This window comes from Cariama cristata, unplaced genomic scaffold, assembly GCF_000690535.1.
Source record: "Cariama cristata isolate BGI_N322 unplaced genomic scaffold, ASM69053v1 scaffold13588, whole genome shotgun sequence".
In the NCBI taxonomy this organism is placed as follows: domain Eukaryota; kingdom Metazoa; phylum Chordata; class Aves; order Cariamiformes; family Cariamidae; genus Cariama; species Cariama cristata.
This window is the reverse complement of record NW_009632943.1, coordinates 16,724-31,960: the sequence shown is the minus strand read 5'-3', so window position 1 is coordinate 31,960 and position 15,237 is coordinate 16,724. Positions and strand designations below refer to the sequence as shown.

Below are 15,237 nucleotides of genomic sequence, written 5' to 3'. Positions count from 1 at the left end.
ACTCTTTCCACAGAATACCATAAAAGTTTTGGTTTCATTTTAATATCCATTTTCATCACTAGCCCAAGAATGAATGAAACTTAAGCGTGTGTATATATGTATGTTATTAAAAAAAAAAATAATTCTCATTTCTTGTTCTGCAGTAGCCCTGTGTGTAAAGGCTAGAATAAAAGGCACAGGAAAGACGAGATCATAATGAAAAACAGGATAGTATGTTGCTTTCTGTAGTGGTCCATGTGGCTCTCAAAACACAGTTCCTAATAAGCCTTTTATTTAGACTCAACTATTTATATGAAATGACTCACAATTTCTTCTCTATTGCTATGCATCAGAATAATTTCCAAAATATTTTAAGTCCAAAACTGGCTTTGACTTACCTTAAAATGCAGAGTGGAAAGTATTGAGGAATGATTTCCATTTCAAGGTTTCATATGTGATCTGTGACCTGAGGAGTGGAGTTACAAGTGTACAATCTCCAAGGTTTAAACTCTACAATGAACACTTTTGGTAATGCGTTCTGTGTGTAATAGCAATGGCTGAAATAGAGAAAAGGCCTTTTCCTTGACTTAATGAAAAGGGGCAGCAAGCTATTTAGCTCTGCTAGCCTTATCAAAGTCTTGGCAAGACAAGACCAAGCTACCCTTTATTTTGTATTGCTGGATCACAGCTTTAACAAGTTCAGAAACTTCAGGGTGCTGGCTTTCATATACAGCATCAGCTGCTTAACTTGCACTAATCACTTTGGAGACTGCATTTGTATTTTCAATGCTTTATTCCTTCTTGAAAGTGAATCCTCATCTTGTTGCCAGATAATCGGAGCAGCTGGTAGATATATAAAAGAAAGGAAGAGTTATGAGAACCTGAGGTTGTGGGGTTTTTTCCCTAAAAAGCTGCACAAATTAGACCTTTCTTTAGGGGAATTCTAGCTTCTTGTGTAAGAAAAGAACTTGATAAATAAAATATCTAAAGATTCAGAGTTTTCAGTAGATTCCTGGGGAGCTGAATTCATGGCTTTAAAGCTATGAAACAGGTTTTAAGGTAGCCTTGTACTTCTGAGGATGTGGAGCACTCTAAACATTATTCATGAAGTAATACAGTTGTTCAGACACCTTTTTACATCTTTTATAGGTATATGGGCTGTGTTGCCTCTAAGTGGATGTTTAAGACAAGGAAACCAGTGTGTTATGACCCTGACTGGAGATTGCCCTTTTCCCTCCAGGCCAAGAGAAATAACTGAAAATTAGAAATAGTTCAACTGAAAATAAATTACAAGTCTTATCTCTGTGACTTTTTTTTAGACACACCTCATGTCATTTTTTGAGCCCTGACTTAAGCATTTCTATAAAAGACAGTGATCCATAGGTTTGTGCCCAGAGACTTAAGCTTTAAAATTGTGTAGTAGCATGATTCTGCTACTAGTAGCTTTATGGAAAAAATGCAATGCACTGAACTGCACGTTGTGATAATGAGGTTTGATTTTCATCTTTGCAATTGAATTTTGAATGAACATCTTGTGTCTTCTAATAATAGTTCACAAACTGTTGAGAGGTTAACTTACCCATTTTTCTGGGACCCTTCAGTGCTGTGGTAACAGGCCATTGAGATACCTCTGGGGCTATGAATCATTCCCAGCCATACACAACAGTCCTACAACTCCTTTGCTTGTGTTTTAACTTCAGTTGTAGTAATCATTAGCTCAAGGGTTTTTTTCCTAATTTGGAGTGTCAAATCAATATTATTTAGAATTTCAAAGATACCATTACAAATTGTGAATGGCTTTTTTGTTTCCAATGTTTGCATTGGCAAAAAGTTCTTCAATATTAATAATACGTGTTCCTACACCAAGTATTCCTGTCAGACACTTAAAATGGGAGTAGATGACAAGATATGAGGAGGAAAAAAAAAATCGCACTACCTCTTTTTTGATATGATGGTCTCTACCTAGCTCTATGCAGTTATAGCAATGTTTGGCTAAATTGTTATAAAATGGAACTGTCTATCAAAGCTAAAGAAATAAGTTTACTTTTCTTATGTATATATATAAAAAAATCTGTATTTCAGTTTAGTTAGATTTTATCTCTGTTCTCATGGAAGTTAGTAACTGCAATCCTTAAATCTATTTTCGGTAGCTTCCTTTGAGCGTTTTAAATTTCTGTGATTAAATTTAAGATATGGCTCTTGAGAGAAAAATGATAGGAAAAGGATTTTTTTGCGAACAATTTAAAACATGCTCAGAAAACTTAAATATAGCTCAGAAGCGATCATTAGTTAGTGTTTTGAACTAATAGAGTTTTGTCTCATAGTCTTATAATGAGAGTAGCTTACATTACTAATAAAAACCTTGCTTAATCCACAGGGATGGCAGCAGTTAGTCTAAATCATGAAAATGTTCAGGCACAGTCTGGTATCAAGTGGTGACAATTAAGAGTTGAACTGCTCTCACTGAGAAGGTGAATAATGTTCATTTTTTATTTTTCCCCACCATTCTCTATTTACTGTTATCTCTCTCCGCTCTGAACTCTGTGGTTCATTACGGGACTCTGGGAACGCTGCCAGCGAGATGCTCCTGAATGATGGTTCTGAAACCAAACTTCAGGGGCTCTTACAATGACTGTCAGCTTCGGCGTTCCTGTCTCCTGGGATTGCTTGCAATTTGTATCATCCTACAGCAGACTGTAAACCCCTCTGCTTCCTGTTGTCCAGGAATTTAATGCAGACCTCGGAGCAGAAGCAGATTAGCGGCACGCATAAAGAAAAAGGTACTGCAGGACTGAAAGTCAGCTGCAGAGTCCTGTGGGGCTAGGACTTCAGGTAGTAACTTCGACATGTCAATCTGGATTAGATGTGGGCTAGAACTGGTTGCCAAACATAAAATGATTTTGTGGTAGAGGAGAAAGATGGTATAGTCGTGTGCCTTTAGGATTTCCCAGCAGGAGGTAAAGGTAAATGGAAATTTAGCAAGGAAAATGAAGGCTGTTCTTGTAGACTGCCTTGCAGGTGTAGTACTAATTAGAAATCATAATGCGCCAAGGATAGATTTTCTGTATTCTTCAGATAGTTTGCTCTGGAAATGAGGACTTCTGTTTCATTATATGAATTAAAAAATAAAGATGTGAAGAACTAAAATAAAACAGACCTGTTTTTTTTCCTTTTCTTATAGTTTTAAGATTGTGCACAGTTAAAATCTTAAACTCTTCTACAAGGAAGTGGTGTGTAAAGTATGATAAACTTGGGAAAGAAATACCCCTAGACCTATAGGCCTGTCTCTTCTGTCCAGTTAGCAATTAAAGCACTATCAGCACTAACTGGTAAGAATAAAATGTTGATAAAAGGTTGACCTAAATCTTCTGAATAACCAGTGGACTTCATTAATTGGATCTGTGGAGTGACAATTGAACAGCAACACTATCAGCAGAAGATGAGTTGAAATTGGGTGCGCTTTAATTTCCTCTTTGGACAAGGGATATGAAGCCTGGCAGAGGTCTGCTCTTGGGGGCGAATGAAACGGATTTTGTCCAGGCATTTTGTTTTGTGCAAGGCTGCTTGCGTAGCCTTGCGCCGCGTCTCAGAGAAGGATAATGGTGTCTTTTGGGCAGTGCTTTGAGATCTTTCATTAGAAAAAATCAGAATAAATGTCAGCTAACTCCTCAGAAGTGACTAGTATTGGCTTCTGGCAGAAGTGGCTAAGTAATTTTCTAACTTCAAGTGAGGATCAAAACTGGATCAGAAATACTAGGATTTCTGTACTAATTGAACTTCTCGCTAAAAACATGAGCAGTGTTATCTTCAGAAACTTCCAGGAACCTGAGCTGATACATTCATGCTTTATTTGGCAGTGTTTCTGAGGAACAGAAGAATAAAAATACATGTGCCATCTCCTCCTCTTCCCTCCCCCCGTATGAGCTAAATTTTGTTTTTGTGAATGCATTGTTCAGTTCCTGACTTTCCCCCTCAGCAACGTATTCTGTAAGTGTATAAAGCTTTCCGCATTCATTTTTGTCATTTTTCTGTAATGTTAAACGATTGTGAGTAGATTATAAGCACTCTTATCTAACTTGTGCAGTTTCACACTCAAATATTTAGTATTTTAACATTCTACTGTATCTCTTTTTTTGAAATATTTTTTCTTTCAAGTACTTAATTTTACATTCAGATTTTAGTAGTTTAAGCATTTAAAAAATCTAATATAGCTAAGTTTATCTGATATAAAGGTAGCAACTTGAGTTGTTTTCAGGTGTACTTACCAATTTTCCTTTTGAATTATTTTTGCAAGACACTTTCTTCAGTGAGTTTGTAGCTACCTTTTGTAAGGTCAGTTAGAAATCTTTTTTTTCTCTTCCCCAGTTAAAACTATGAACAGTCGTCCATGTGTCCTTCTGATGTAGGCCAGTGGAATGCAGAGTTTGCATTTAAAAGTAAAACATTCTGAAGACATTTTTTTCGCCAGTATGTTTTTCAGAATGTATGTTCAATACCTGTTTTATAAAGTGTGTAGCTGATATTCAAAAATTATTTCCTCAAAAATGTCTTGTTTTCCACCTGCGGGTATCAAGCACAGGCCTCATCAAAGGTCAGAAAAATTCTCAAAACGGTGCAGCTTCTTAACAATTTAAATAAGAATTTGTGTTCCTTCATGTTAAATATTAATACTAGTAATATCATAAATCCTCTTGCATCTCATGGGACAGCAAGATTACTGGGTCAAAAGGATGTGTTTTCTTCCTTGCAGGCATTATACCTTTATGAAAGCTTCAGCTGAAGTGAGTCTTGCATATTTATTGACACTTCTTCAAGGAATGCTTTTTTTTCCCCTGAGTCTTATCTACTTATTATGAAAGTTTTGGCATCCACAATTATTTAGTCAGTATAAAATGTTTAAGAACGTGATTATGAATATATTTTGACAAAATAGAAATTTTCATACTTCTAGTGGAAAAAGTATTTCAATTATCTCAGATTTTGTGCAGCTTTTGGGGAAAGACGTTCTTAGTCTCAGTATTTTTCCACTACTGTTTAATATAAAGGGACAATAGGATATACAGCTTAATTTCATTTTCACCTTCAATATGTGAAGACGTTTGGGGTCTTTGTTTCAGTACATGCAGCTTGCACCACATTTTTCCACAGTAAGAGTTAAGAAAGCAATCGAAAATTTTATTCATGCTATAAAGAAGTATTAGTTTTAATTTGCTTTTTCTGCACATAGCTCAGTCTAGTAGAGGATTTTATTGGTTAGTAAGCCCTGTGCTTTGATTTTGCAGTTAAATAGTTGCATTACAAGTTAAGGTATGTTGTAGCAATCTACCAATGCAACTACAGTTCCTGATGTATTTAAGTATATCTGCTGAATAACATAGCCTGTTTCCTGATTGGAAATTATATGCTTATCTATGTTAAGTTTAATTTATGTGCAATTTATCCTATTAGGTAAGATTTGTGTTGCTGCTGTAAAATTGTATTAGAAAAAGCCACGTGGGTTTAAGAAATTGGTATCTTACCCATTCGGTAGGTTTAGACAATACAAACTGCTGAGCTCCTGTAAAAATAGTTTCACCAAGACCTACTGCGGAAATTCTTTCCGAGCATGGATGCTGATGCAGAGCTGCATGCAGCAGCTAAGAAGTTCCTGCTTTCTAGAGGCTTGTGTGGATCTTCTGTGTAAACAAGCATTGTCCAAGATTATAAGCGGGATGAATAACTCGGTGGCCTTCAAGGGTACGATGAGAGGTTCTTGAGACCTTATGGGGCAGCTGGAGCCTTGGAACTTAGATGAGGTTGTAAAGCCACCTGTGGTAGGATCAGATGACAGCCAGCGAAATTAATGTTGAGTTATACTGTCCTTTATTGCCTAGAGCAATATTCCAACTGTTATTGTTAATCATAGCTCCTACTTCGATTATACAACGCTTGCAACAAACCAGCATGTGCCTACAAACAAAAGCTATGACCCATTACTACAAATATTACTACTACTACCAGCACCTCCCCATAGCAACCCCATGGAAGTTGTCATCCCCTGCACCACCCAAGGGGTGATGAGGAGGTATCTGCGCTGATGGTTGCCATCAGCGGTCATTCCTCTGGGGGTAATCTGACCGATGTGGACCAGGGCCCATGTAAGTAGCTTCTCTCTGCAAAGACTGAAGGCAAGAGCCCTCTCCTCTTGCTGTTCAGCAGTCAGCAGCACCAGCGTTTTCAAAGGAACTTCCCCAATGCTGACCTGCTGCAACTTGTGCATTGCATAGCTTGCTTAATCGGGTATTTTTTGGCAGACCATGTAGTTACGCTGTTAGTTTCGACTACAGACGTTACAGCTCAACTGTTAGTTTTGTTTCTCTCCAGTCATCTTAAAGCCACAGTTTAGACGTTTGCATTGGGCAGTTTAAGTGCCACAGGAAGGCTGTGCAAACTCCACGGCGGATCTTAGGCTTGTATGTAAGATTAGTATCTTGACCAACTACCGAGTGCGAAGCACTGATACACATTTTGTATTACAACAGCTGGTATGTTTTCAGCCTGTAGTGTAAGATGGAGTGTACGTGCTACCCTATGTGGGAAATACGAAAGGATCGGTATCTTTGCTGAAAAGTAGTTAGAGATCCATAAATGAGAAGGAATTGAAAATGGTTGTTGCAGATCTCACCTGCCATTTACAGTGATACTTGGAGAACTATTGACAGTGTCTCGCTGCAGAAGGCTCCCACAATTTTTGAAGCTGATCTTAATGAAAGGAAGCATCCAGTTCAGCTATCTTTTTTTTTTTTTTTTTTGGGGGGGGGGGGCAATATTTGACACACACTTGCAACAAATGTTAGAAAACTTGATATTAGACATTGAATTAGTCTTTTGATAAATTGCAAATGTTGTCAAAGGCAGGTATGCCCTGGAGACTTGCTGCATGTTGTCATGGTTCTAGTACAGGTCCAGGATAGGTCTCAGACTTTTCCATATATAGAGATTCTTGTATCACTGGATCCTTGTACCCAGCTGCTCTACGTGGCATTATATGGATGCTCTTTATGCTTCCAGCTAAGTTTTTCCTTGGTATCTTTCATCAGCTCTGCCTCTCTAGCCAGAAGGAGAGGAGGAGCAAGGAGCTGCAAGGAGCAGACTAAGTCTCCAGGAACGCTGATGGTGTGTGTGTCATGTGCCACCACATCTCAGTGCCAGGACTAATTCTTCAGGTATCATTGTGAATCTCGGGTCTCTACCTGGCTTCTTGACCTGTGTGCTCCTGTCGGTTCTCTACCGAAAACCTTCCTTTTCCTTTCCTGCCATCTCTGTCAGCTGAGGAACCATAGATTCATTGAAAATGTGAGCCTGGAAGGCATGTCAATAGAGCGTCTGGTCCAAGCCCTGGCTCTCCTTAGAGAAGTGCTGACTTTCTGACCAGGTTGCTCAGGATGGAAACGTTCATGTCCCAGACCAGAATTTGTATTGTCCCACTGAAAAACTTGCAGGCTTATCTCTCTCAAAGCAAAAATAAGTTGTAACTCACTGTTATCTCTGTCACCTGGGACAGAGCAGCAACTCTACCCCCTTTTTCCCTGCTGCATTTTGAGACAGAACAACTGGGCCTGTTGCAGTGAATGTGAGTGTCCTCTTCCATAAAACTGTGTATTGCTGCGATAGTTGCATTAAGAGTAATACATGTACGTGGTGCTTTGTAATTGAATGATCTGGCTGATGTGGTGTCTCACTTTTTATAGTCTGATATGCCAATAGCATACTGGGACTGAAGCGGTGTCAAGAAAAAAATACACAAGGAGATAAAAGACTGTTGCTAGTTGAGTTAGATATACTGAAACGATTTTTTTAAAACGGCAATAAAAATGGAGGCTTTAATGGAGGCTTTAAAAATGGCAAGCTTTACTTAATGAGAAACTTTTTAGCCAAACAAGCCCTGTAAGTGACAGAAAGAATTACTTGTCTCTGGGTGAAACTTCCATGCCTATGTGTTTCTGGGCTGCGTGAGATTGTTAGGTAGCTAAAATGGGGTTTCACTTCTTTATTCAGAGTGAATTCTTAAGTTATTAAGTTATTTATTAAGTTATTCTTAAAGGTACAAAATTTACCTGTAACACTTCTGCCAGCATAATAGAGAATCATATGAAGAAACAGCCAATTTTGCTTTAAATATGGAAGTATGTTATATCTGTAAATAGTGTTTGTGTATCTGTAGTACTGCTGTTATCTGAAATGCGTTGATGAATTACAATTCTTTTACTGTTCTTCTCCAGCTTTTGAAGTGCAACATTTAAAATCATAGATCTCTTTTTACTTTATTACTGAAACTTTGCATACCTTACTGGTTTGCTTTCTCTTTTTAGGTGTCTTGGCTTTTTAATCCAACAAGAAGTGAAATAACAAGTCTAGATAGTGGAAATATAGATGACATTTTAAGTGAGTACTTTGAGTATTATTTTTTTCTTTGTATATCTACAGTCACTTATCTATGTGAATCTTGTAATTTTTTTAAAAGAATATGCATATCCTACCTTTGAATATATGAATTGCAATCGGCATAGAAGTATTAAATGCCTATGATCAAAATTAGCTGTCTGAACTAATGTATTACCTAACAAATTACTTCATTGTAATCTTAATGAGGATTTGAAGTATCTAAGAAAAGTATCTGGTATCTTGTTTGCAGATGGGAATGCTTGATTACATAACCAAAACCTGTCAAGAAAGCATTTTAAAAATTCCCCCCAAAATAGCAGCAACTGAAACCCATGGTGATGAGCGTTAAGTATCTTGCTTGTTCAGCTATGCTTTTCCTCAGGTTAAGCCTTGTCCTGATTCTGATGGCTCATAGAAAGGAGACTCATAAATTAAACAGATGTGTATTCCTTGTCTGAAACCTTTTAGTCTGAAAAGTATGCAATTTGCCCGTATCTGATTGTCTTCACAGGAAAAAGGCTATTACATTGTTTCAAATATATTTGAAAAAAAATAATCTTTATACTCTTTTATTCAAGTCTGTACTAGAATCTGCCTACTATTGCCAGATTGCTTTGTGTAGTAAATGTATGATTGGGTGATAGGAGATCTGTTTGTAAATACCTTTTATACAATGGAAAATAGAAAATCCTTTTGTAAAATGTTATTCATAAGAGGGAACACATGCCAAATGTAAGTGCTTTTTAAATTTATCCGGTTACTTTAATAAATACTTTATACCTTGGAGGTAACCCTAAATTTCTCTGTGCTTGTTAATTTCCTGTTCACCGCTTGCATTCCTTGCTGATAACAAAAATCTTAAGGCCATAATTTTAATCAAAACTGTGTAGTTTTTCCCAGCCTTCTCAAGAATCATCTTTTCCAGCATGTTGTCTTTTCCAGGCTTCCAACATCTTATTCTTTGTGTGTTAGTGCTTTGTAACTTTGTCAATAGTGCAAATTCGTCTTGCAACATTTTTGCTTTATAAAGCTGTGGCTGATATTCTGTAGTTCCAGTATTTATTTTAATTTTTTTTCAATGTCTAGGCCACTACTACTAATAAATACCAATTTGCAGCATGGTGGTTGTATTGTGTAAAGAGCACAGTCTATTTTGGGGCAAGAGATTTAGCCTTCTAGTTTTGGTATTTCTTTTTTTGCTATGTGAAAAATAATGTATAGGAGCATTATTTCACTACATCATCATATATATTATCCCTATAGTATTGCATTTTTTTCCAGTGCCCCTTAGCATTTTTCTTTTTTGAGGACTGATGATTTTCTGCTACCTTTTGCCTTACTATCCAGATACTTAGCCAATAAGGCAGGTAAGGACTGACCAGAGCAAGTTGCACAGGCAAGCTGTGTGTTGGTCATTCTTCTAACGCAAACAGTTGGCACTTCATCTTTTAACTGTTCTTTAACACTTATGAATGATCTAGGTAATATTAGAAGATATACTAGAGTACAACTTCTGGTTTCAAGTGCCTTAATTTTAAATCTAGAATTACTTTTTGACTCATGTGTCACTCAATTACTTCTTTTGTGTCTTAATACCTTAAGTATTGACATTTTTAATGTTTAATATATCAATAAAGTCAATAAAATACTTGACTGAAGGTCTCTTTCATCACTTTCCTGTTTGATAAATCTTATCTGAAATATAATCTATATCCTAGCAGTTTTCTGGCAATCAGACTAAAGCTGTATAATTTAGAAATATTTGCTTTTATAGTTTTTGTGCATATTTTTATAATCTCAGATAAAAGCACTAAGAAGTTTGCCTCAATGTGACATTGGGTTTTTTCTTTTTCTTTCCTCTCAGACAATGCAGATGTTGCTTTAGTTAATTTTTACGCCGATTGGTAAGTTATACAAGTTTTTTTTTTTCCTACCTTTAAACTTCTGTCTTTTAAAAACTCTCATGTTTGACTCTAGTTTTCTAATTGAAAATACAGTGGTATTTTGCTTTCAAACTAGTTCTTTCCTGGTTTTTTATGTCCTGATTACTTCCCCTTCTGTTATTCTGCCATCTTTTGGTTCATTCAGGGCTCCTATCAGAGGAAAAAGGCTTCTATAGTAGTATGGAATAATATGCTATGTAATTGATTTTTTTTTTTTAGGGTTTTTTTTAGCCCCTCTTAGCAAGAGAGATTTCATTAACTTTTTGCTCCTTAACATAGGATAGTCCAAAATATTCCACTTTTCCATTTTCTTCTGTTACGGTCCCGTGTGTGTGTGCTAGAAAGAAAAAGACTTGAAATTACACTAAAAATCAATTCCTTCTCTAACCTGGAAGACCCTCCAAGTGGAGAGCTAGAGAAATTGTAATTGAGGGATGAAATCTGAGCAACTGGAAAAGGAAAGAATTTGGGACCAAATTGGTTATACATTGTGAAAGACATACTTAGAGGGAACTGTTTGCTTGAACTTATATTTTTAAAAAACAAGCAAACAAACAAAACTTGCATACAAAATCATTGTTAGAATTAATTTAAGCACAATACCTCTTTTTTTATTGTGTAAGAAGTAATTTTAGATGTTCCATTCTGCTCCACCATTAATATTTTTCAAAGAATCTTTAGTGAGGAAGAAACCAGAAAAGTATTCAGAGAAAATAAAATTTAACATGCAAATTAATATAGAAGATGAGGTTAGAAAAATAAATCATTTTCTGTCTTCCTTGATTAAAGTAATCTTGGCTGTAAATAGCTTTATAATGTAAAGCAATATATAAACTGAAGTACTACACTTTAAATATTCCCCTCCCTGCTGTTTTGCTTTGTGAGCATAAAATGTTGGCCTTCAGAATCAAAGGTTGTGTAGGTGATCAGACTTCTGGTTCTTTTCACCTCTTTCACATCCCACTATATGTCTAAGTCTGTAGGTTTGTATGGTCTAGAAATAGCAAGCACCCAGAGCTTTACAGGAAAAATTTACGCTTTGCCTGTACTGGTAATTCATTCAACTAGTAGCAGGCTAATTTAAATTGTTTTTTAAAAGTGATTTTGAAAAATTCATACCCACTCTTTTCATATAGAATGACATTCTCAGTAAAGATTATTTTAATGCCTTCATTTAAACTTTGCATAAAGATAGGCATTATACCAATCTAAATCAGTTTAATAACCTTTGTATATACCTCTGTCATTTTATAGACAATTTTTATGTTCCATTAATTTGCATTTGTTCACTTGCTAAAGTGGTACTAAATTAGTACTACGCACATTTAAACCAATAGAGATTTTCTTTAGAGAGATGACATTCATTTACCAAGTAAGCTATTTGTTTGAAATGTCTTTCTTTATGATGATAGTATAACTAAATAACTAGTTAAGTAAGAAACTAGATCTAATCTCTTACCTGTTCTGTATAGAATTATGCTACAAAGGCTGTCTTTTAAAATAAGTAAATAAATGAAACTTCTGAGATGGTTATTTTCAGTTTGTGATCTGCAGATACCTGGTGGATCATGGACTACTTCCAAAGGTTTCATTAAAGATAACCAAGGAAAGCAAACCTATGGAGTAAATTTAATACACTGAAATTTGGGGTCTGTGTTGCCATTGAAAAAATCACTTTGGGATTTTGCAAAAGACAAACTGCAGGAGGCTAAAAATCCATATTCTGATACTTCTGTGATAAAGGGAAGATACCAATATTTTAAAACTTGATATAGCAAAGTAACAAGTGTCCTGTTTTAGGACCTTATTAGCACAGCTCTTTCTGCAAATCCCCACTGTTACCACATCCTCTGTAGAACAGATTTGCTTTGAATTTAAAGATTTGTGTATGCTTGCAAGTTGATTCACATGATAGTAGGCATAATTTTAAAATATTACAGCCTTAATTATGATCATTACATGTAGGCATTCAGTAATAACCCCTCAACGTAGCATGCTGCCAGCCTATGATGTAATGTGACCTTTGAGTGAGAACAGACTAGTTTCACTGATGTAGATACTCTGCTGTAAAGGTGAGGAAGAATGAGGGACAAGGAAACCATATGTAACATATACATGCTGCATAAATGTGTAGCATACAGTTGTGCTGCTCAGAGTCAGGTTTCTTTCAGAAAATGGCCTTAAGCCCTGTTTATATTTTGAGAGGAAAAACCTGCCTCTTCGCTTGAACGTTTGCTGTTGTAGACATAACAGCATCCCCAGGTTATCACTGTGAAGTTTAAGCAGGGCTTCAGTGCAGGCTGCTTTATTGCAAGTCTGCTCCATGACGTCTCATTCTGACAACTTCTACAGTGCCGTTATACGTCTTCAATTTAAATTCTGCCATGTATTTAAAATAAGAGAATATAAAATAATTTTATTGATATATTAATAATGGCTTGTGCACTAGAGTTACTCTAAACTCCCCAAAGCCACCAAAGCATCTTTACAATCCTACAGCCTTTTCCGTGGGCAGAAAGAGAGGATTTGCTTCGAAATCTGACATGACCGGAAGAAGGGACCCAAGGGATTCTCTTTGTTCATAGTGCTGTAATAGCAGTCTGTTCAAATTCTACCAAACTTGAGCAATAGTACAACACTACAACAATAATAAATAATATAACACTGCAACAATAATATAATAAGCAATACTTACAACAATAAGTTGTTGTTGACCCTTATAAAGTTATCTCTGTGATATTTCTGGAAGGTGATGGTGAATATTTGAATCTCAACAATCCAAGTAATTTCTTTTACTATATTTTTCAAATTACTTCCCCAGGCATAATTCAGGTAGACAAAATAAAGAACAAACTTCCTGAATAGAATATATTTCCTAAAGGCTTACAATTGATTAATGGTGTTTCTTAAGCAGATAAAGCAGGGGAGCACATCTTGAACTATATATTCTTTTGGAATGCTGTGTTTTGGTTTTCTTTCCACCTGAATTATACAATTTACTTTTGAACCTATTTTTATCCAGTCAGTTACTGGGCTGATTACAAGTAGATATGCTTTTCCAATAGCTTTTCTCTCATTTTTTTCTTTTTCCTTCAAAGATTGAAATACTCAGAGTAATCAATTAAAATATTTCAAATTAATATTTTGAAGTTATGATTTTGTGTTCTATCCACAGGTGCCGCTTCAGCCAAATGCTGCATCCTATTTTTGAGGAAGCTTCTAATGTAATTAAGGAAGAATATCCAGATAAGAATCAAGTGGTGTTTGCTAGAGTAGACTGTGATCAGCATTGTAAGTAAATCCCTATTTGGGTTTTTCTGTGCTATCCTGCCTGTAAGTTACTCATTGTATTGAGGAATATACTAGACAGCAATCCAAAGTGTAGCTGTGCTTGCCCCATCATTTAGCCCAGACTTGCTTGTATACATCAGTGAACTCTTCTTCCAAATTTGTCAGGGCAATCTCCAGTGTTGCTTTCGCATTGCATCCATAAACATGCATTTGTATCACCTCAGCCCATCTCATTTAATGGGGGAAAAAGGGCTGGAATTATAAACTGAATTGGTTCTTTGAGGTGTCAGAGAAGCATTAGTGCAACAAATGGTGCAGATCTTCAAAACCAAGAAGAGGAAGGAGTAATCTTCCATTGTCAGCGCCAAGAATGTGTTCTGCTCAGGCCTTCTTTCCAACTAGAAGTCATGGTGGACTATAAGTTGCCTTTCACACAGCCAGGAGGGGATCAGAGCTTTTCTGCTTTGCTGTTTGTACACATAGCAACAAATGGTTGGGTTTTGCTTTCGTCCAGAAATATGTGAAAATGCTATGCCAGAACTTACTGATTTTATGCTGGTATTAATCCCTAAGGTTGCTTTTTCATCCCATAATAAGTAAAATGTAAGGAACGTCTGCTGCACATTGAAAGACAAGTGGAGAGCACTGAGATTTTTGTTATGGTGCTTTGTGTAGTGTAGGATAAGCTGTCTTGTTTTACACTTCTGGAAGAACAGCATTTGCAGGCATAATTTTTTGACAGTGGCTTGTGGTTCCCAAAGAGTATTACCAGCAGAAATTTTGTTCTAATCAGTACTGATTATAATATTTGGGCTTTACAAAACTTAATTTGTAAGAAGAATCACAGCTGAAAATGTGAGGAATCACTGTACAGAGTTACTTGTATCTGCAGCGTATCCCTGAGACTTACCATTGACCTAATAGTTGTGTTTTAGTCCTCTCTTACAAAAAATCTAAAGAGAGAACCTTATAGGACAGGAAAAAAAAAGTCAACTGCATATCTATGAGAAGTAACTGATTTCACGTACATTTTTCTTTCCCATTTTGACAATTAACTCTTTTGATGTTAGAGAGGAATTTTCCCTATAATGAGAATTCTTGGCTTGAAGTGTCTTGATTCTTACTTGCGGATTTGAAAGTCAGTAAGTCCACTTGAGCATTTTCTACTGGCACCATTTTGTGCTCTGTTTTTGTGTGCATGCATGTAGCTGCTCAACAATAAGAGCGCCTGCCTTGCCACCTTGAAAGAGATCTCAAGCATAAAAAAAAAAAAAAATTTAAGGGAACAAACAGTACCAACTCAGTATCTGAAATGTAAAATAAGCTGATTCTTCAAACTGTCAGGAGTGGCCAAGGAGATTCTGTTTTGTCCCTTCCCAAAGATCAGTAAGACCAATTCATGACCACAGGAAACTTAAATGCTTCTGGGATTAAATCTTTGTATCGCTGGGATATAGGACCCCCTTTATAGCCTCAGCTGGAAAAGAGGCACGACAGTAATCACCCAAGGTATGTCAGCAGCTTTGAAGCATTCAGCTGCCTTCCTGCATTGGAATGGTAGGGGCGTGTTGAGGAACTGATAAAAAAGTTGAAATGTGAG

At 36.3% G+C, this 15,237-nt stretch overlaps 1 protein-coding gene across 1 annotated transcript in view; it reads left to right on the top strand.

Moving 5' to 3' along the window:
* Positions 1-8,330: 8,330 nt before the first annotated feature.
* The window catches only part of LOC104166588 (endoplasmic reticulum resident protein 44-like), a gene marked incomplete at both ends in the record, with an annotated part of 22,722 nt that continues 15,815 nt past the window's right edge, over positions 8,331-15,237 (top strand). Inside the window, 3 exons of the mRNA XM_009706574.1 lie at positions 8,331-8,403; positions 10,268-10,307; positions 13,522-13,637. Coding sequence (XP_009704876.1) covers positions 8,331-8,403; positions 10,268-10,307; positions 13,522-13,637 — 229 coding nt within the window. The remainder of the gene's footprint in view (positions 8,404-10,267; positions 10,308-13,521; positions 13,638-15,237) is intronic.